Genomic DNA, 23452 nt, shown 5'->3' with positions numbered 1-23452 from the left:
GGGTTAGAATGTCCTCAGTGGAAATCTTAGTGAAAAATGCTGCAGAGAAAACTATGCCCCATTTTTTTCTGCCATGTTTTTTTCTTCTGCGTCTTGCTATGTAGGTCCCTAGCCTTATGGATTTTTGCTTGTTTTTTTCTTTTTTGTCACAGCCTGGCTGACTGGTCTAAAGATTAATGTATTTAACTAAAATATATAACTTTTATTATTTGCCACTTAGGCTAAAAACGTCTAAACACATTACAACATAAACACCCTTATAGGTTAAAGTTGCACAGCTAAATATGCTGACGTGCCCTCCCTCAGGACAATTCACAATATTTGCACAATGTGGGTGATAAGGTGCCATTCACACATAGATGTTAAGTTGCACAGCTAAATATGTTAACGTGCCCTCCCTTAGGACAATTCATTGTATTTGCACTATGGGGATGATAAGGTGCCGTTCACACATAGATGTCTACCCACATCGATTGTTCAAGGGATTAAGGTATCCTCAGCTAATAACTGTGTAAGCCGTGCACACTGAATAACCCTTGGGTGGCTAATCAAATAAGATCAAAAGGTGCTATACAGAGATAGTGTGGAGGGAACGATACTTCCTCTGTCCTAATTGAACTCTGCCTTATATCTGTGTGATAGCAGCCTCATAGCATTGTTTCCTTATTAGTGGAGTGGGACTATTATTTAACAATACAACAATTCGTTACACTGTACTAAACAGCAGCAGTCTCGGCAGTGTCAGCTGTATCAACACTATCTTTAAACTCCTATAGGCACTAGACACCCCTTAGAAGCTGGATCCTGATACACAGACCCTAGTGCTGCCGGAGTGCTAGCTAGGATACTAACAGACTATCTATACAACTGTGCTCTACGCGTTACGCCTGTACTGAAACAGGCTCATCAGGAGCTAGATATATGATGTATAAAAGATAAAGCAATATAATCGGTGTGCAGTAAAAACTGCAATTCTTGAGGCACCGATGGTGTGCCCCAATACTTAGAATGTCTGACATTACAGTACAGGCGTAACGCGTAGAGCACAGTTGTATAGATAGTCTGTTAGTATCCTAGCTAGCACTCCGGCAGCACTAGGGTCTGTGTATCAGGATCCAGCTTCTAAGGGGTGTCTAGTGCCTATAGGAGTTTAAAGATAGTGTTGATACAGCTGACACTGCCGAGACTGCTGCTGTTTAGTACAGTGTAACGAATTGTTGTATTGTTAAATAATAGTCCCACTCCACTAATAGGGAAACAATGCTATGAGGCTGCTATCACATAGATATAAGGCAGAGTTCAATTAGGACAGAGGAAGTATCGTTCCCTCCACACTATCTCTGTATAGCACCTTTTGATCTTATTTGATTAGCCACCCAAGGGTTATTCAGTGTGCACGGCTTACACAGTTATTAGCTGAGGATACCTTAATCCCTTGAACAATCGATGTGGGTAGACATCTATGTGTGAACGGCACCTTATCATCCACATAGTGCAAATACAATGAATTGTCCTAAGGGAGGGCACGTTAACATATTTAGCTGTGCAACTTAACATCTATGTGTGAACGGCACCTTATCACCCACATAGTGCAAATATTGTGAATTGTCCTAGGGGAGGGCACGTCAGCATATTTAGCTGTGCAACTTTAACCTATAAGGGTGTTTATGTTGTATTGTGTTTAGACGTTTTTAGCCTAAGTGGCAAATAATAAAAGTTATATATTTTAGTTAAATACATTAATCTTTAGACCAGTCAGCCAGGCTGTGACAATACTGAAATACTGGTTGTACTATACCCCTGTGAAGAGTTTTTTTCCTTTTTGCCTAATTTATTATGGTTGTGACATTTTTATACTATTTTTTACCAATTGCAACCTTGCAGAATTGGTGCGGTTTTTCGTGGTGCACATTTTTGGGCCTAATTTATGACTTGCGACAAAAAAGTTCCATATTTGTCACCCAAGAACTCTCTTCTTCTAACTTGACTTTGAAAATGGACCAAAAAATTTCTTAATGCACTCTAGCGTCTTACCACTATAGAATTACAACAAAATAATGAAGTTTATAAATTTGTTGCCTAAAAATAATTATTATAAAATTAGCCAAAAAAAGTGGCATAAAAATCCCATAATAAATCAGTCCCACGGTTTCTATTTTGGATTGGTGATTTTATTTTTCATTTGAACTGGAGTTCCATCGTCCTACATTAGTACCTTACATTATCTACATCTATCAATCCCTGTATTCTAGAATTCTGCCGTCAAAAATTTACAATATGGGCAACTGGGCTCATTCAAAAACAGAAATAAGTGAATAAGTCAGTAAGAAGTTGGGTTCTTGGGTTCATTAAGAATTTTTGAAAAAAATAAATCAGGTTTGCCAAACTTGTGATTTTGGTAGTTTGCCATCCACCAATCATTAGTACTAGAGATGAGCGAACAGTGAAATATTCGAGATTCGATATTTGTTTCTAGAGATGAGCGAGTAGTACTCGGGTATGCGCAGTCGGCTCTGCCCAGGCCCGATGCCTGGCAGAGTGAATTCAGAGCCGGAAGATGCCGCGGGGACACTGCACGGAGAAGATTTCTCGGAGGATCCAGCCCGACCCTCACTCGTGGACTTGGTAAGTATAATTTGATCGATCGTTGCCTACCCCTGAAACGAGCATTTTCCCCCCATAGAGTATAATAGGATTCGATATTCGATTCGAGTAGTCGAATATTGAGGGGCTACTTGAAACGAATATCGAATTTCAAACATTTTACTGTTCGCTCATCTCTATTCGTTTCGAGTAGAGCCTCAATATTCAACTATTTGAACAAATATCGAATTCCATTATAGTCTATGGGAAAAAATGATTGTTTCAGGGGAAACCACTATTCGACTAAAGGAGAGTCACCAAGTTCGCGAGTAGCAGGTGGAGAGTGTTTAGGAGGAGCGCTGTGCAGTTAATGCACACGGACCCCATTATAGTCTATGGGGTCTGTGCGCTTTAACTGCACAGCACTTGCAGTTGCACTGATAAAAGTAAGCTCCCTCATAACTGCAAGCTGCCAGCTCTCCTGAATAGCAAAAATGAGCCTGCAGCAAATCAACGCTGGTTCTGCAGCAGGCTCGTCCTTGCTAGTCTGGAGAGCTGGCAGCTTGCGGTTACAAGGGAGCTTACTTTTTTGTCATAGGAATGCATTGACCAGCATTGCTTGGCCAGTGTACAGCATTCGGCCAATCAACGCTGGTCAATTCATTCCTATGAGAAAAAGTACGGTAAGCACCCTCATAACAGCAAGCTGCCAGCTCTCCTGACTAGCAAGGACGAGCCTGCTGCAGAACCAGCGTTGATTTGCCGGATGCTGTACACTGTATAGCGTTCGGCCAATCAACGCTGGTTCTGAATCGAATATTTACTGGAAATAGCGAGTAGTATTCAATCGAATACGAATATTTTGAATATAGTAGAATTTGATTGAATAACTACTCAATCGAATACTACTCGCTCATCTCTAATTAGTACACTTTGGGGCCTATTCTGTTTTTGTGGCCAGGTTATCTTTTTGTACATGCACTGTCCCTACCGATAACCTGTCTAAAATAAAGAAATTCAGGATACATGGTCATATCCATTGGCAACCAAACAAGACAAAAGATGTCACCACTGAGATGGTTAAATCTTTAAAAATCTGGTACATTTTTATACTTATGTTGTAAAGAATGTTTAACTTTTTGTATGCAAAAATCAAAAATTACTTGTGGTTATGTTCATGGGATCACTGAAAAAAAATCTGCAAAATTTTCGAACAAATAAACAGTTATAGTCTTCAAAACTGCACATATGAAATAACCTAAAATTGTGTCCACCCTGAACCAGGTACAATGTCCAGGTCCTGAAGTGGTTAATCTTGTATTATTTGGATGACGGTATTACATGATGCTGCTACCATGTGTGGAACAAAAGGTTTTCTGATTAAACTATGGCACAGATTTAGATTTAGGCTTAGATTACAGATTTAGATTTAAATTTAGATTTTAGATTTGGATTTAGGCTTAAATTACAGATTTAGGTTTTAGATTTAGGCTTAGATTACAGATTTAATTTTAGATTACAGATTTAGATTTAAATTTTAGATTTAGATTTAGGCTTAGATTACAGATTTAGATTTTAGATTTAGGCTTAGATTACAGATTTAGATTTTAGATTTAGGCTTAGATTACAGATTTAGATTTTAGATTTAGGCTTAGATTACAGGACCATATGAATGGTGAGAGTGAATGTGGCGAAGATGGGAATAGTCCCCACATGTTTCCTCTGTATATTTTTTTTTTTTTTTTTTACAAGACATTGTCATATTCTTATCCCCTTTCACACCCAGGACATGGAGGGTTTCCTTTATATGTAACTTAATCATGTTCTAAAACTTGTCAAGAAAAATAAAGGATATTTTATAATAATTTGCATCATCCATCCATGAATCAGGATTTCGTTTATTTCACATAACATTTAGTAGAAATTCTATTTTTTTTTTTTTTTTTTTTTAGTTCCACTGGACTCCAAGGCTTTATTCACACATCTGTATTTCTCATACACGTGCTGTCAGAGTTGCCCACTGACAGCACATAGACCTGTAGACTTTATGGTCATGTTGTGCCAATGGCTCAACCCATAGAGTTCTATGGGTTCTGCTAGCGGAAAGAACAAGCTAGCGGAACCCATAGAACCCTATGGGGAGTGTTTTTTTTTCCATTTGTATTCTAACACGGATTCGACACCAAAATCCTCACCAAAATAATCTGTGTGAATGGACCTATAAGATATTTGCTCATTCAAGCCAAATGGATTCATGGTATTGAGCTGGTGATCCACCTGACTTAATGCAGCAAGATCTTCCTATAGTCTCGCCATCCCTTACATTTGGATTTATAATTTTAATCTCTTGAAACTGTATCCTACACATGTCAGAACCTTCCGTCCAGTGTTGCCGATATGATCGCTGATGTACCTGGAAAACTCTCTAATAAAATTGCCCACATTTTGGAGACCACAAGCCCGTGTCATCTGGTAAAGCCTCCATTGTATGATACATTATAACACTACGCATAGGAATGTCCTAGAGATGGAGACAAAAGGTTTACAGTGAAGGATAAGATAACCTCAACGTAGTCTGAATCTGGCGATTTTATTTATTTATTTTTATATTTTTTCCAGTGTGTGAAACATTTGGAGGATACATTAATACAAATTCTTTATTAACATGAAAGATATCTATAAATAACATTTTTGGGTGGATATTAAATTTTAACCACTTCCGGACCGCCCAAAGATTTTATATGTCTGGGAAGTGGTTGCCGTGTTCTGGCAGGATGTACCGGTACGTCCAGTCAGAACACAGTAGCTGCACGGAGATCGGGAGCTGGGAGACGGCTGTAACTTCAGCCGGAGCCCCCATAGAGATGGCAGGGAAGGTTTATTCCCTTCCCTGCCATCTCAATGGCTGTGTATACAGCGCTCAATGAGTGCTGTATACACGGCTATGGGCGCCACCATGATGCGGCCACCCTCTGACCCGGTGGTCACGTGATCCGCTGGGAGCAGCATCTTGCAAGAGCTGCTGGGTCCTACAGGACCCAGATCAGCTCTATATACTGTGTATACAGCGTGCAGGAGGCTGTATTCCTCCGGCAACTGAGGCTAAATGTACCAGCCCCAGTTATAGGAGAAATCAGCCTCCAGTACAAAAAAAAAGTGATCAGATGTCCCCAAAGGTCTCTTATCACCTTATAGGGACACATCTGGAAAAAAAAAAAAAAAGTTTTTAAAAATTGTAATTAAAATAATAATAATACGCTAATAAAACGCCGTTATTAAAGTGCTGCTATATTTTTCTGTTTTTATGTATTTTGCCATGGTAGCTTGCACCTGTTCACATTGGGAGGTGCTGTCTGAATTTTCTTCTAGATAGATAGATAGATAGATAGATAGATAGATAGATAGATAGATAGATAGTCACACACTTGAAGATTCTCAGTAAACTCCTCCACTTATGTGGTGTAATAGTATTTTTAGTTCCTTGTGGTTATCAGTGTAAGAAAATATCAAGAACTAAAGGAAATTTCTTCATCCTCCCGATTCACTTCTGCATTTTAGTTCCTTGGCCACTCTTCAGTCCATGCACAGACTTAGTGGAGATCAGACATCAACTGGGCGACCAATAAATCCAAAAAGGAGAGGACAGTATGGTATATTGTATATAGGGGTGGAAGGAGGACAAGAAAGAACAAGGAGTATAAGGAGATGTGCAGCATAGGATAACTCAAGGTAAGAAAACACTGACCCCAAGAACATGGGCGATGTAGATGTGGTTGATAGATAACACTGCTTATACACAATAGGTTACAGATTATTGTCCAGTATAGACATCTATAGCTTATCTATAGGCAATGTGTGACTGGTGGGACATAGGACCTCATGGCTGGGGCCGGGCAGGAAGCCTACAAGATACTTCACCTTGGTCAGGGTATCAAGATACAGGGTTAGGGCAGCAAAGTGTCCAGAATAGAGGAAATCCCAGTGATATTGTCTGATGACCAAAGGTCTGATCACTGAGATCCCACTGATATAGAGAACGTGTGTGCCCCATTTACTATTCCTGGCAGAGGGTTGGGGCACATGTAGAGCGATTCTTTATTAAAGTGGGTGAGATTCAAAGAGGAAACAGCTCGAGCAGTGTCTGGTGTATAACTCCGAATGTCACAGCAGGTAAGAGAAGTAATGATTAGAGATGAGCGAACAGTGTTCTATCGAACTCATGTTCGATCGGATATTAGGCTGTTCGGCATGTTCGAATCGAATCGAACACCGCGTGGTAAAGTGCGCCATTACTCGATTCCCCTCCCACCTTCCCTGGCGCCTTTTTTGCTCCAATAACAGCGCAGGGTAGGTGGGACAGGAACTACGACACCGGTGACGTTGAAAAAAGTAGGCAAAACCCATTGGCTGCCGAAAACATGTGACCTCTAATTTAAAAGAACAGCGCCGCCCAGCTTCGCGTCATTCTGAGCTTGCAATTCACCGAGGACGGAGGTTTCCGTCCAGTTAGCTAGGGGTTAGATTCTGGGTAGGCAGGGACAGGCTAGGATAGGAAGGAGAAGACAACCACAACAGCTCTTATAAGAGCTAAATTCCAGGGAGAAGCTTGTCAGTGTAACGTGGCACTGACGGGCTCAATCGCCGCAACCCAGCTTTCCCAGGATCCTGAATGGAATACACTGTCAGTGTATTCCCGTATACCCGATATATACCCCCGATACCCGTTCCAACGGTGTGCCCCCCCACCTTCACCCCAGAAATACCCTGCAAGTCCCCTAGCAATAGGATTGGGGCTATATACACCCACTATTTTTGCTACTGCCATATAGTGCCATTGTCTCACTGGGAATTCAAAGAATATATTGGGCTTACATATAACTTCAATTCCAGGGAGAAGCTTGTCAGTGTAACGTGGCACTGACGGGCTCAATCGCCACAACCCAGCTTTCCCAGGATCCTGAATGGAACACACTGACAGTGTATTCCCGTATACCCCATATATACACCCCAAATCCCCGTTCCAACGGTGTGCCCCCCCACCTTCACCTCAGAAATACCCTGCAAGTCCCCTAGCAATAGAATTGGGGCTATATACACCCACAATTTTTACTACTGGTATACAGTGCCATTGTCTGACTGGGAATTCAAAGAATATATTGGGGTTACAAATACCCTCATTTCTTGCTACTGCCATATAGTGCCAGTGTCTGACTGGGAATTCAAAGAATATATTGGGGTTACGTGCACCCACAATTTTTACTACTGGTATACAGTGCCATTGTCTGACTGGGAATTCAAAGAATATATTGGGAATACAAATACCCTCATTTCTTGCTACTGCCATATAGTGCCAGTTTCTGACTGGTAATTCAAAGAATATATTGGGGTTACGTGCACCCACAATTTTTACTACTGGTATACAGTGCCATTGTCTGACTGGGAATTCAAAGAATATATTGGGGTTATAAATACCCTCATTTCTTGCTACTGCCATATAGTGCCAGTTTCTGACTGGTAATTCAAAGAATATATTGGGGTTACGTGCACCCAGAATTTTTACTACTGGTATACAGTGCCATTGTCTGACTGGGAATTCAAAGAATATATTGGGGTTATAAATACCCTCATTTCTTGCTACTGCCATATAGTGCCAGTTTCTGACTGGTAATTCAAAGAATATATTGGGGTTACGTGCACCCACAATTTTTACTACTGGTATACAGTGCCATTGTCTGACTGGGAATTCAAAGAGTATATTGGGAAATACAAATACCCTCATTTCTTGCTACTGCCATATAGTGCCAGTTTCTGACTGGGAATTCAAAGAATATATTGGGGTTACGTGCACCCACAATTTTTACTACTGGTATACAGTGCCATTGTCAGACTGGGAATTCAAAGAATATATTGGGGTTATAAATACCCTCATTTCTTGCTACTGCCATATAGTGCCAGTTTCTGACTGGTAATTCAAAGAATATATTGGGGTTACGTGCACCCACAATTTTTACTACTGGTATACAGTGCCATTGTCTGACTGGGAATTCAAAGAGTATATTGGGAATACAAATACCCTCATTTCTTGCTACTGCCATATAGTGCCAGTTTCTGACTGGGAATTCAAAGAATATATTGGGGTTACGTGCCCCCACAATTTTTACTACTGGTATACAGTGCCATTGTCTGACTGGGAATTCAAAGAATATATTGGGGTTATAAATACCCTCATTTCTTGCTACTGCCATATAGTGCCAGTTTCTGACTGGGAATTCAAAGAATATATTGGGGTTACGTGCACCCACAATTTTTACTACTGGTATACAGTGCCATTGTCTGACTGGGAATTCAAAGAGTATATTGGGAATACAAATACCCTCATTTCTTGCTACTGCCATATAGTGCCAGTTTCTGACTGGGAATTCAAAGAATATATTGGGGTTACGTGCACCCACAATTTTTACTACTGGTATACAGTGCCATTGTCTGACTGGGAATTCAAAGAATATATTGGGGTTATAAATACCCTCATTTCTTGCTACTGCCATATAGTGCCAGTTTCTGACTGGGAATTCAAAGAATATATTGGGGTTACGTGCACCCACAATTTTTACTACTGGTATACAGTGCCATTGTCTGACTGGGAATTCAAAGAGTATATTGGGAATACAAATACCCTCATTTCTTGCTACTGCCATATAGTGCCAGTTTCTGACTGGGAATTCAAAGAATATATTGGGGTTACGTGCACCCACAATTTTTACTACTGGTATACAGTGCCAATTTCTAACTAGGAATTCAAAATGCGCAAGGCTCCCGGAAAGGGACGTGGACGAGGCCGTGGGCGAGGTCGGGGGAATGGTTCTGGGGAGCAAGGTAGCAGTGAAGCCACAGGGCGTCCCGTGCCTACTCCTGTGGGGCAGCAAGCATTGCGCCACTCCACAGTGCCAGGGTTGCTTGCCACATTAACTAAACTGCAGGGTACAAACCTTAGTAGGCCCGAGAACCAGGAACAGGTCTTGCAATGGCTGTCAGAGAACGCTTACAGCACATTGTCCAGCAGCCAGTCAGACTCTGCCTCCTCTCCTCCTATTACCCAACAGTCTTGTCTTCCTTCCTCCCAAAATTCCGAAGCTTTACAGAACAATAACCCAAACTGTCCCTGCTCCCCAGAGCTGTTCTCCGCTCCTTTCATTGTCCCTCAACCTGCCTCTCCACGTCACGATTCCACGAACCTAACAGAGGAGCATCTGTGTCCAGATGCTCAAACACTAGAGTCTCCTCCATCTCCGTTCGATTTGGTGGTGGATGACCAGCAACCCACCCTCATCGACGATGATGTGACGCAGTTGCCGTCAGGGCATCCAGTTGACCGGCGCATTGTGCGGGAGGAGGAGATGAGACAGGAGTTGGAAGAGGAAGTGGTGGATGATGAGGACACTGACCCGACCTGGACAGGGGGGATGTCAAGCGGGGAAAGTAGTGTGGATGTTGAGGCAGGTGCAGCACCAAAAAGGGTAGCTAGAGGCAGAGGCAGAGGTCAGCAGCTTAGGCGAAGCCAGGCCACACCCGGAATCTCCCAAGATGTTCCAGTTCGTACCCAGCCCCGAAAAACTCCCACCTCGAGGGCACGTTTCTCGAAGGTGTGGAGTTTTTTCAAGGAATGCGCCGAGGACAGATATAGTGTTGTCTGCACAATTTGCCTCTCGAAATTGATTAGGGGCTCTGAGAAGAGCAACCTGTCCACCACTTCAATGCGCCGTCATTTGGAATCCAAGCACTGGAATCAGTGGCAGGCAGCAACGGCAGGACAAAGGCCGCCTGCCGTTCACGCCACTGCCACTGCCTCTGCCACTGCCTCTGCCTCTGCCACTGCCACTGCTGACTGTGCTGGCGATGCACTCCAGAGGACGAGCCAGGACACCACTTCATCTGCCTCCGCCACTTTGTTGACTTCTACCTCATCCTCCCCTGGTCCTGTCTTATCTCCTTCTCCTGCACCATCAAAGGCACCATCAGGCGTTTCTTTACAACAACCCACCATCTCTCAGACATTGGAGCGGCGGCAGAAATACACTGCTAACCACCCACACGCGCAAGCCTTGAACGCCAACATCGCTAAACTGCTGGCCCAGGAGATGTTGGCGTTCCGGTTTGTTGAAACTCCCGCCTTCCTGGACCTGATGGCAACTGCGGCACCTCGCTATGCCGTCCCTAGCCGTCACTACTTCTCCCGGTGTGCCGTCCCCGCCTTGCACCAGCACGTGTCACTCAACATCAGGCGGGCCCTTAGTTCCGCGCTTTGCACAAAGGTCCACTTGACCACCGACGCGTGGACAAGTGCATGCGGACAGGGACGCTACATTTCACTGACGGCACACTGGGTGAATGTAGTTGAGGCTGGGACTGCTTCCCAAACTGGCCCGGTGTACCTCGTCTCCCCGCCTAACATTCCTGGCAGGGACACGAGAAGAACACCCCCCTCCTCCTCCTCCTCTACCGCCTCCTCCTCCGCCACCGCCTCCTCCTCCGCCACCGCCTCCTCCTCCGCTGTTAGATTGACCCCAGCTACGAGTTGGAAACGTTGCAGCACTGGCGTTGGTAGACGTCAGCAGGCTGTGCTGAAGCTGATCAGCTTGGGGGACAGACAGCACACTGCCTCCGAGGTGAGGGATGCCCTCCTCGATGAGACGGCAATATGGTTTGAGCCGCTGCACCTGGGCCCAGGCATGGTCGTTTGTGATAACGGCCGGAACCTGGTAGCAGCTCTGGAGCTTGCCGGACTCCAACATGTTCCATGCCTGGCCCACGTCTTCAACCTAGTGGTGCAACGTTTCCTAAAGAGCTACCCCAATGTTCCAGAGCTACTGGTGAAAGTGCGGCGCATGTGCGCCCACTTTCGCAAGTCGACAGTAGCCGCTGCTAGCTTAAAATCTCTCCAGCAACGCCTGCATGTGCCACAACACCGGCTTTTGTGCGACGTCCCCACACGCTGGAACTCAACGTTTCAGATGTTGAATAGAGTGGTTGAGCAGCAGAGACCTTTGATGGAATACCAGCTACAAAACCCTAGGGTGCCACAAAGTCAGCTGCCTCAGTTTCACATCCATGAGTGGCCATGGATGAGAGACCTTTGTGACATCCTACGGGTCTTTGAGGAGTCCACAAGGAGGGTGAGCTCTGAGGATGCGATGGTGAGCCTTACAATCCCGCTCTTGTGTGTTCTGAGAGAATCCCTGATTGACATCAGGGATAACTCAGATCACACAGAGGAGTTAGGGATAGCATCCGATCCGTCACAGCTGGAGAGTAGGTCCACACATCTGTCCGCTTCACTGCGTTTAATGGAGGAGGAGGAGGAGGAGGAGGAGGAGGAAGAAGAGTTGTCCGATGATGTGATGGTGATACAGGAGGCTTCCGGGCAACTTCGAATCGTCCCATTGTTGCAGCGCGGATGGGTAGACATGGAGGATGAGGAGGAAATGGAGATTGAACTTTCCGGTGGGGCCAGAGGAGTCATGCCAACTAACACTGTGGCAGACATGGCTGAGTTCATGTTGGGGTGCTTTACAACCGACAAGCGTATTGTCAAAATCATGGAGGACAACCAGTACTGGATCTTTGCTATCCTTGACCCCCGGTATAAAAACAACATCTCGTCTTTTATTCCGGTAGAGGGGAGGGCCAATCGCATCAATGCTTGCCACAGGCAATTGGTGCAGAATATGATGGAGATGTTTCCAGCATGTGACGTTGGCGGCAGGGAGGGCAGTTCCTCCAGTAGGCAACCAAGTTCTCACCGGTCCACACAAACGAGGGGCACACTGTCTAAGGTCTGGGACACCTTGATGGCACCCCCTCGCCAAAGTGCCGCCACGGAGGGTCCTAGTGTCACCAGGCGTGAGAAGTATAGGCGCATGTTGCGGGAATACCTTTCCGACCACAGCCCTGTCCTCTCCGACCCCTCTGCGCCCTACACGTATTGGGTGTCGAAGTTGGACCTGTGGCTTGAACTTGCCCTATATGCCTTTGAGGTGCTGTCCTGTCCTGCCGCCAGCGTCCTATCTGAGAGGGTGTTCAGTGCAGCCGGTGGCATCATCACTGACAAGCGCACCCGTCTGTCAGCTGAGAGTGCCGACCGGCTCACTTTGATAAAAATGAACCACCACTGGGTAGAGCCGTCATTTTTGTGCCCACCTGTGTAAAGCACCCCAACATGAAACTCCATGTCTGTACTCAACCTCTCCAATTCCTCCGCATCCTCATACTCATCCACCATAAGCGTTGCACAATTCTGCTAATACTAGGCTCCCTCCACCCTGATTTCCCCCAACTCTGCTGGTTAGAGGCTCCCTCCACCCTGATTTCCACCAACTCTGCTGGTTAGAGGCTCCCTCCACCATGAATTGGTCCAAACTGGGCTGTTTAGAGGCTCCCTCCACCATGAATTGGTCCAAACTGGGCTGGTTAGAGGCTCCCTCCACCATGAATTTCCCAAAACTTGGCTGTTTAGAGGCTCCCTCCACCATGAATTGGTCCAAACTGGGCTGGTTAGAGGCTCCCTCCACCATGAATTTCCCAAAACTTGGCTGTTTAGAGGCTCCCTCCACCATTAATTGGTCCAAACTGGGCTGGTTAGAGGCTCCCTCCACCATTAATTGGTCCAAACTGGGCTGTTTAGAGGCTCCCTCCACCATGAATTTGCCCAAACTGGGCTATTTAGAGGCTCCCTCCACCATGAATTGGTCCAAACTGGGTTTTTTAGAGGCTTCCTCCACCATGAATTGGTCCAAACTGGGCTGGTTAGAGGCTCCCTCCACCATTAATTGGTCCAAACTGGGGTGGTTAGAGGCTCCCTCCACCATTAATTGGTCCAAACTGGGCTGGTTAGAGGCTCCCTCCACCATTAATTGGTCCAAACTGGGCTGGTTAGAGGCTCACTCCACCATTAATTGGTCCAAACTGGGCTGGTTAGAGGCTCCCTCCACCATGAATTGGTCCAAACTGGGTTTTTTAGAGGCTCCCTCCACCATGAATTTGCCCAAACTGGGCTGTTTAGAGGCTCCCTCCACCATGAATTGGTCCAAACTGGGCTGGTTAGAGGCTCCCTCCACCATGAATTTCCCAAAACTTGGCTGTTTAGAGGCTCCCTCCACCATTAATTGGTCCAAACTGGGCTGGTTAGAGGCTCCCTCCACCATGAATTGGTCCAAACTGGGTTTTTTAGAGGCTCCCTCCACCATGAATTTGCCCAAACTGGGCTGTTTAGAGGCTCCCTCCACCATGAATTGGTCCAAACTGGGCTGGTTAGAGGCTCCCTCCACCATGAATTTCCCAAAACTTGGCTGTTTAGAGGCTCCCTCCACCATTAATTGGTCCAAACTGGGCTGGTTAGAGGCTCCCTCCACCATGAATTTGCCCAAACTGGGCTGTTTAGAGGCTCCCTCCACCATGAATTGGTCCAAACTGGGTTTTTTAGAGGCTCCCTCCACCATGAATTGGTCCAAACTGGGCTGGTTAGAGGCTCCCTCCACCATGAATTTCCCAAAACTTGGCTGTTTAGAGGCTCCCTCCACCATGAATTGGTCCAAACTGGGCTGGTTAGAGGCTCTCTCCACCATGAATTTCCCAAAACTTGGCTGTTTAGAGGCTCCCTCCACCATTAATTGGTCCAAACTGGGCTGGTTAGAGGCTCCCTCCACCATTAATTGGTCCAAACTGGGCTGTTTAGAGGCTCCCTCCACCATGAATTTGCCCAAACTGGGCTGTTTAGAGGCTCCCTCCACCATGAATTGGTCCAAACTGGGTTTTTTAGAGGCTCCCTCCACCATGAATTGGTCCAAACTGGGCTGGTTAGAGGCTCCCTCCACCATTAATTGGTCCAAACTGGGCTGGTTAGAGGCTCCCTCCACCATTAATTGGTCCAAACTGGGCTGGTTAGAGGCTCCCTCCACCATTAATTGGTCCAAACTGGGCTGGTTAGAGGCTCCCTCCACCATGAATTGGTCCAAACTGGGTTTTTTAGAGGCTCCCTCCACCATGAATTTGCCCAAACTGGGCTGTTTAGAGGCTCCCTCCACCATGAATTGGTCCAAACTGGGCTGGTTAGAGGCTCCCTCCACCATGAATTTCCCAAAACTTGGCTGTTTAGAGGCTCCCTCCACCATTAATTGGTCCAAACTGGGCTGGTTAGAGGCTCCCTCCACCATGAATTGGTCCAAACTGGGTTTTTTAGAGGCTCCCTCCACCATGAATTTGCCCAAACTGGGCTGTTTAGAGGCTCCCTCCACCATGAATTGGTCCAAACTGGGCTGGTTAGAGGCTCCCTCCACCATGAATTTCCCAAAACTTGGCTGTTTAGAGGCTCCCTCCACCATTAATTGGTCCAAACTGGGGCTGGTTAGAGGCTCCCTCCACCATGAATTTGCCCAAACTGGGCTGTTTAGAGGCTCCCTCCACCATGAATTGGTCCAAACTGGGCTGGTTAGAGGCTCCCTCCACCATTAATTGGTCCAAACTGGGCTGGTTAGAGGCTCCCTCCACCATGAATTTGCCCAAACTGGGCTGTTTAGAGGCTCCCTCCACCATGAATTTGCCCAAACTGGGCTGGTTAGAGGCTCCCTCCACCATGAATTTGCCCAAACTGGGCTGTTTAGAGGCTCCCTCCACCATGAATTGGTCCAAACTGGGCTGGTTAGAGGCTCCCTCCACCATTAATTGGTCCAAACTGGGCTGGTTAGAGGCTCCCTCCACCATGAATTTGCCCAAACTGGGCTGTTTAGAGGCTCCCTCCACCATGAATTTGCCCAAACTGGGCTGTTTAGAGGCTCCCTCCACCATGAATTGGTCCAAACTGGGTTTTTTAGAGGCTCCCTCCACCATGAATTGGTCCAAACTGGGCTGGTTAGAGGCTCCCTCCACCATTAATTGGTCCAAACTGGGGTGGTTAGAGGCTCCCTCCACCATTAATTGGTCCAAACTGGGCTGGTTAGAGGCTCCCTCCACCATTAATTGGTCCAAACTGGGCTGGTTAGAGGCTCCCTCCACCATTAATTGGTCCAAACTGGGCTGGTTAGAGGCTCCCTCCACCATGAATTTGCCCAAACTGGGCTGTTTAGAGGCTCCCTCCACCATGAATTTGCCCAAACTGGGCTGGTTAGAGGCTCCCTCCACCATGAATTGGTCCAAACTGGGGTTTTTAGAGGCTCCCTCCACCATGAATTGGTCCAAACTGGGCTGGTTAGAGGCTCCCTCCACCATGAATTTCCCAAAACTTGGCTGTTTAGAGGCTCCCTCCACCATTAATTGGTCCAAACTGGGCTGGTTAGAGGCTCCCTCCACCATTAATTGGTCCAAACTGGGCTGGTTAGAGGCTCCCTCCACCATTAATTGGTCCAAACTGGGGTGGTTAGAGGCTCCCTCCACCATTAATTGGTCCAAACTGGGCTGGTTAGAGGCTCCCTCCACCATTAATTGGTCCAAACTGGGCTGGTTAGAGGCTCCCTCCACCATTAATTGGTCCAAACTGGGCTGGTTAGAGGCTCCCTCCACCATTAATTGGTCCAAACTGGGCTGGTTAGAGGCTCCCTCCACCATTAATTGGTCCAAACTGGGCTGGTTAGAGGCTCCCTCCACCATTAATTGGTCCAAACTGGGCTGGTTAGAGGCTCCCTCCACCATGAATTTGCCCAAACTGGGCTGTTTAGAGGCTCCCTCCACCATGAATTTGCCCAAACTGGGCTGGTTAGAGGCTCCCTCCACCATGAATTGGTCCAAACTGGGGTTTTTAGAGGCTCCCTCCACCATGAATTGGTCCAAACTGGGCTGGTTAGAGGCTCCCTCCACCATGAATTTCCCAAAACTTGGCTGTTTAGAGGCTCCCTCCACATTAATTGGTCCAAACTGGGCTGGTTAGAGGCTCCCTCCACCATTAATTGGTCCAAACTGGGCTGTTTAGAGGCTCCCTCCACCATGAATTTGCCCAAACTGGGCTGTTTAGAGGCTCCCTCCACCATGAATTGGTCCAAACTGGGTTTTTTAGAGGCTCCCTCCACCATGAATTGGTCCAAACTGGGCTGGTTAGAGGCTCCCTCCACCATTAATTGGTCCAAACTGGGGGTGGTTAGAGGCTCCCTCCACCATTAATTGGTCCAAACTGGGCTGGTTAGAGGCTCCCTCCACCATTAATTGGTCCAAACTGGGCTGGTTAGAGGCTCCCTCCACCATTAATTGGTCCAAACTGGGCTGGTTAGAGGCTCCCTCCACCATGAATTGGTCCAAACTGGGTTTTTTAGAGGCTCCCTCCACCATGAATTTGCCCAAACTGGGCTGTTTAGAGGCTCCCTCCACCATGAATTTGCCCAAACTGGGCTGTTTAGAGGCTCCCTCCACCATGAATTGGTCCAAACTGGGTTTTTTAGAGGCTCCCTCCACCATGAATTGGTCCAAACTGGGCTGGTTAGAGGCTCCCTCCACCATTAATTGGTCCAAAACTGGAGGTGGTTAGAGGCTCCCTCCACCATTAATTGGTCCAAACTGGGCTGGTTAGAGGCTCCCTCCACCATTAATTGGTCCAAACTGGGCTGGTTAGAGGCTCCCTCCACCATTAATTGGTCCAAACTGGGCTGGTTAGAGGCTCCCTCCACCATGAATTGGTCCAAACTGGGTTTTTTAGAGGCTCCCTCCACCATGAATTTGCCCAAACTGGGCTGTTTAGAGGCTCCCTCCACCATGAATTGGTCCAAACTGGGCTGGTTAGAGGCTCCCTCCACCATGAATTGGTCCAAACTGGGGGTGGTTAGAGGCTCCCTCCACCATTAATTGGTCCAAACTGGGCTGGTTAGAGGCTCCCTCCACCATTAATTGGTCCAAACTGGGCTGGTTAGAGGCTCCCTCCACCATTAATTGGTCCAAACTGGGCTGGTTAGAGGCTCCCTCCACCATTAATTGGTCCAAACTGGCCTGGTTAGAGGCTCCCTCCACCATGAATTTGCCCAAACTGGGCTGTTTAGAGGCTCCCTCCACCATGAATTTGCCCAAACTGGGCTGTTTAGAGGCTCCCTCCACCATGAATTGGTCCAAACTGGGTTTTTTAGAGGCTCCCTCCACCATGAATTGGTCCAAACTGGGTTGGTTAGAGGCTCCCTCCACCATTAATTGGTCCAAACTGGGGTGGTTAGAGGCTCCCTCCACCATTAATTGGTCCAAACTGGGCTGGTTAGAGGCTCCCTCCACCATTAATTGGTCCAAACTGGGCTGGTTAGAGGCTCCCTCCACCATTAATTGGTCCAAACTGGGCTGGTTAGAGGCTCCCTCCACCATGAATTTGCCCAAACTGGGCTGTTTAGAGGCTCCCTCCACCATGAATTTGCCCAAACTGGGCTGGTTAGAGGCTCCCTCCACCATTAATTGGTCCAAACTGGGGTTTTTAGAGGCTCCCTCCACCATGAATTGGTCCAAACTTGGCTGTTTAGAGGCTCCCTCCACCATGAATTGGTCCAAACTGGGCTGGTTAGAGGCTCCCTCCACCATGAATTTCCCAAAACTTGGCTGTTTAGAAGCTCCCTCCACCATTAATTGGTCCAAACTGGGCTGTTTAGAGGCTCCCTCCACCATGAATTTGCCCAAACTGGGCTGTTTAGAGGCTCCCTCCACCATGAATTTGCCCAAACTGGGCTGTTTAGAGGCTCCCTCCACCATGAATTGGTCCAAACTGGGTTTTTTAGAGGCTCCCTCCACCATGAATTGGTCCAAACTGGGCTGGTTAGAGGCTCCCTCCACCATTAATTGGTCCAAACTGGGGTGGTTAGAGGCTCCCTCCACCATTAATTGGTCCAAACTGGGCTGGTTAGAGGCTCCCTCCACCATGAATTGGTCCAAACTGGGCTGGTTAGAGGCTCCCTCCACCATGAATTGGTCCAAACTGGGGTTTTTAGAGGCTCCCTCCACCATGAATTTGCCCAAACTGGGGTGTTTAGAGGCTCCCTCCACCATGAATTTGCCCAAACTCTGCTGGTTAGAGGCTCAATCCACCCTGATTTTCAAAACAAATGTTGGGTGCCAACCTCAACTTACTACAAGGGCCAAATTCACTGCTGGTGACAAGCTCTCCTCACTGCAAGTGCCAAATACACATGTTTCAAGGTGTTTTCCTACTGTCAGAGATGTGGTATTGAGTGTGTAAAGTGTGTAGTTGTTAGGCTGTGATGTTGGGGTAATAGAGGGTCTTTGGTGTGTTAGATGCCCCCAGACATGCTTCCCCTGCTGTCCCAGTGTCATTCCAGAGGTGTTGGCATCATTTCCTGGGGTGTCATAGTGGACTTGGTGACCCTCCAGACACGGATTTGGGTTTCCCCCTTAACGAGTATCTGTTCCCCATAGACTATAATGGGGTTCGAAACCCGTTCGAACACACGAACATTGAGCGGGCTGTTCGAATCGAATTTCGAACCTCGAACATTTTAGTGTTCGCTCATCTCTAGTAATGATACATAGTGACGGAGCGGAGGCTCCATATAGATTTATATCCATCTGTATGTCACTTATATATAGTAACAGATATTTATATAGAATCATTATATATACAAATGTAACAAGTGAATAGAAATGGGGAGTAAATACGGAGATTTGGGTTGATGCGTAAATGATATGTTATATATTGGATACCTGGTTTACTATTGTATTCTAATGTCATTCTCACCATTCTATCTCCTAGATCTTTTCCTTAGGCCTTTGGAAAACCACAATATGGGGGGTTAAAAACTTACATTTTTTCTTGGATTATTATTTGGCTTTCATATTGATTCAGTCTCAGCTGTGGAGCAGTAAGTATCATCTCACTGTAAGAACATGTCATATGTCACTAGAAGTACTCGGTCTCACTAGAATATTAGCTCCACTTAAAGGGTTTTATCAAGAAAATTAATATGTCTTGAACAAGGCTCACCCAGATGTATAGACTGTATGGAAACAGTTTTTGCCTCTTGGGTACTCTACAGCTCCATATGCAATGTTGTCCATTTCCCTGACGCTCAGCACTTTCTGGCCCAACAAGGATTTCTTAACACTGTGTCTATAACTGCTGGTGACCCTACACCCCAGTGCGAGGACACTACACCCCAGTGCGAGGACACTACACCCAGAGTGAGGACACTACACCCCAGTGCGAGGACACTACACCCCAGTGCGAAGGGGACACTACACCCAGAGTGAGGACACTACACCCCAGTGCGAGGACACTACACCCCAGTGCGAGGACACTACACTCCAGTGCCAGGACACTGCACCCCAGTGCGAGGACACTACACCCCAGTGCGAGGGGCACTACACCCCAGTGTGATCACACTACACCCCAGTGCGAGGACACTACACCCTAGTGCGAGGACACTACACCCTAGTGCGAGGACACTACACCCCAGTAGGAGGACCCTACACCCCAGTGCAAGGACACTACATCCCAGTGTGATGACACTACACCCCAGTGCGAGGACACTACACCCCAGTGCGATGAGACTACACCCCAGTTGTGAGGACACTATACCCCAGTAGGAGGACCTTACATCCAAGTGGGGAGGGACACTACACTCCAGCGCGAGGACACTACACCCCAGTGCAAGGACACTACACCCCAGTAGGAGGACACTACACCCCAGTTGCAAGGACACTACACCCCAGTAGGAGGACACTACACCCCAGTGCAAGGACACTACATCCCAGTGCTAGGACACTACACCCCAGTGCTAGGACACTACACCCCAGTGCGACGGACACTACACCCCAGTAGGAGGACCCTACACCCCAGTGCGAGGACACTACACCCCAGTGTGATGAGACTACATCCCAGTGCAAGGACACTACACCCCAGTGCTGAGGACACCACTCCCCAGTGCGAGGACACTATACCCCAGTAGGAGGACCTTACATCCAAGTGGGAGGACACTACACTCCAGCGCGAGGACACTACACCCCAGTGCAAGGACACTACACCCCAGTAGGAGGACCTTACATCCAAGTGGGAGGACACTACACTGCAGCGCGAGGGCACTATAACTGAACCAGGAAATGAAGAGTATTGTAGAAATAAGACAACAGAATTTCATTTTGCTGGAGATCCCCTTTAAAAAGAAAGCAGAAACATATGAGTCAATGCTCTATGAGGAAGTGACATGTTCTTCACAACCCCTATCTACTGTATACACAATGCCCTATTACGGCCATATGTGATGAATGTCTCACTGTGTTCCTCTTACGACCCCGCTATCCAGGTCAGAGCATAGAGCTGTCCTTCTATGCTTGAGCAGTCCATGTTAGGCCTGGTTCGCATCTGCGTTCGGTATTCCGTTCGGGGAGTCCTGCATGGGGCCCCTCAGAATGAGATACCGAATGCATTGGCAAGCGGTGAGCTTATGAAAGCACATGGACACCTTAGACTGTAATGGGGGTCCATGTGGTGTCTACATGGAACATGCTGACAGAAAAGTACTTTATGATCTACTTTCCTGTCTGCATCACTCTATAGTCTACAGGGTCCGTGTGCTTTCACTGCTCACTGATTGTCAATATGTTCGGTAGTGCAAAGAGAGAGAGAGGAGGAGAACAACGGCCCGGAGCTCCGGGGAGCGGCAGCGGGTTCTGTGCAGGTAAGTCAGTTTGAGCGATCGAGATCGGAATTCCGTTCCCCAAACTTTTTTAAGCAGGGATCAGAACCCGATTGCGATCATGAAATTTACTCGATCGCCGATCGGGATCCGATCATTTCTGATCCCAATCGTTCAACCCTAGTCAGGAGGTATACTTGCTCTTTCATGGTCACATATGCGCCATCACAGTGCGAGAATCATCCAATCACCCCTCTAAGCTGAGCAGCCACTCCTGGTGATGACATTATAGGTTATGCAGCTTATAAGATAATTTCTTTTTTTACTAAGTACCTATTTTTTATTATTTTTTTTAATACAGGTAATACATGTGAATGGCTTCCTGGATATTCAATATATACACGTTCCCGTGTGACAGTGCAGCGGGGTCCTATGTGTCCATGTCCCATGTTCCTTTACCGTGCCCAATAATGTGTGGTTAAGTACAGACACCACTGGTATATGGCATAAAGACATTGGAGGGATATCAGTAATTGTTGCTTTAAAAAATAGAGATAAACAACGGACAACTGGACGGTTTTATTTCACCGGAGATGTGTCCAGCGGAGATTGCTCATATTACATAGAAGATCCGTGGCTTTTAGAAAGTGGCACATATTTTTTCAGAATTGAAGATGCTTCTACAAAGTTCACCTATGAGGATATCCAGCCGTCTGTGACTGTGACTGGTGAGTGTTATGACATATGACCTGACCAGATGTGTCCACTATGGCTGTATCTATACAATAATATCACCATCATCTCTGTGTCTTTGCTGGAATAGTAGAAACTGAACAATTATTTTTTGACATGTTCTATTTCCTATTATGGCATATTGTTGGGATTTACCATGACTTTCTGACTCGTATCCATCTGATCTCCGGGACCCTCACTGATCCTGAGAACACAGATCTGTCTTCCTTTTGAAGCCAAAGGTTCATGTGAAGAAGTCATTGCTGGAAATGCCATACAGCTTGGAAATCAATAGGGGAAAAACAATCCCATAAATATCCCTCACCATGACCCTAAATCCAGTATACTGCTACATTATGTCATCAAAATGGGTTTCCCCAGCAATACAAGTGATATTAGGTGTCTCATCTTCCTTTTTATCCTGTTTCAAATCATTTCCTATTTCTCTAGAGTTCACGGATAAAACCTACAATCTCTTCTCCGAGGCTGGTGGAGGGGAAGGAGGTGACACTGACCTGTACGAGTCCCCAGTACATGTCCGCATATAAGACCACGTTTTTCATGGGAAGGAGAAATAACTGGTAGAAGAGAAGAGATCAAAGTAGACGTCAGCCAAACCTTCCAATCCAGAATCACATTCACCCCAAGGGAAGTCCGACCACAGGTCCTCCATATACTGTAGAGTGATCCTCAAACAAGACTTGGCCACAGTGGAGAAGCAAACCCTGAATGTTGAATGTAAGTGAATTGTCATAATACCCCCTACACAGTCCACATTTATTAACAGGGTATGTTCACACCAAGTTTTATGCAGGCTGATTTTGAGGAATACACTCAAAATCTGCCTCAAATAAACGCCTCCCATTCATTGCAAAGGGAGTCAGTATCAGTTTTTTTTCTGCTGATTTTTTTTTTTTTTTTTTTTTTTTTTTTTTTTTAAATAGCCATATGACCTATCTTCTACTTCCACGTTGCAGAAACACAGCTTATTTCGTTGCATGGTTTGTTGCAATTTTTTTGAGCCAAAGCCAGGAGTGGATTGAGCAGAAGGTAGAAGTATAAGACCTTCTTATACGGTATATTTAGTGTTACTTATGTAGCCATTCTTGGCTTTTGGCTCAAAAAACCACAAAAGAATACGCTGCTATTTTGTAATGGGGCCTTAGAAGTAGTGCTACATTGTTTCTGTGACTCCAATTCACTTTAAAAGAAGTTATGGAAACAGCACAGCTCAGAGGGTTATGATGCTTTTGGTAAGACGAACCATCAGAGACGGTCTTCTAAGCGGGGGGGTCGCAGTCCGAGGCTGGGGGAATTTTAGTGAAAGGTGAGGCCCACACCTATCTGACATTTATGAAACACCCTGTGCATATGACTATAGTGAACAGGCAGCACACTATGTAGGAGACGGCCATGGGCGACTGCCCAGACTCCCCAACCATACACTATCCTATACTCCAACTTTTCTTTTGAGCTTATTAGTTACTAGTTTCCTCTACTGACTGGTTATTTTTTAGAACCCTCTGTCATTCCGGTGCAGCTTA

At 46.5% G+C, this 23452-nt stretch overlaps 1 protein-coding gene across 1 annotated transcript; it reads left to right on the top strand.

Moving 5' to 3' along the window:
• The first annotated feature begins 6462 nt into the window (after window positions 1–6462).
• On the top strand, window positions 6463–22654 carry LOC142210169 (sialic acid-binding Ig-like lectin 14). Its single transcript, XM_075279193.1, is given in 7 exon segments — window positions 6463–6526; window positions 21538–21605; window positions 21607–21904; window positions 22359–22369; window positions 22371–22433; window positions 22435–22566; window positions 22568–22654. Coding segments are annotated over 7 exon segments (723 nt in total).
• Window positions 22655–23452: the final 798 nt, after the last annotated feature.

Source organism: Leptodactylus fuscus, chromosome 6 (genome assembly GCF_031893055.1).
Source record: "Leptodactylus fuscus isolate aLepFus1 chromosome 6, aLepFus1.hap2, whole genome shotgun sequence".
NCBI lineage: Eukaryota > Metazoa > Chordata > Amphibia > Anura > Leptodactylidae > Leptodactylus > Leptodactylus fuscus.
This window is presented reverse-complemented; position numbering and strand designations above follow the sequence as displayed.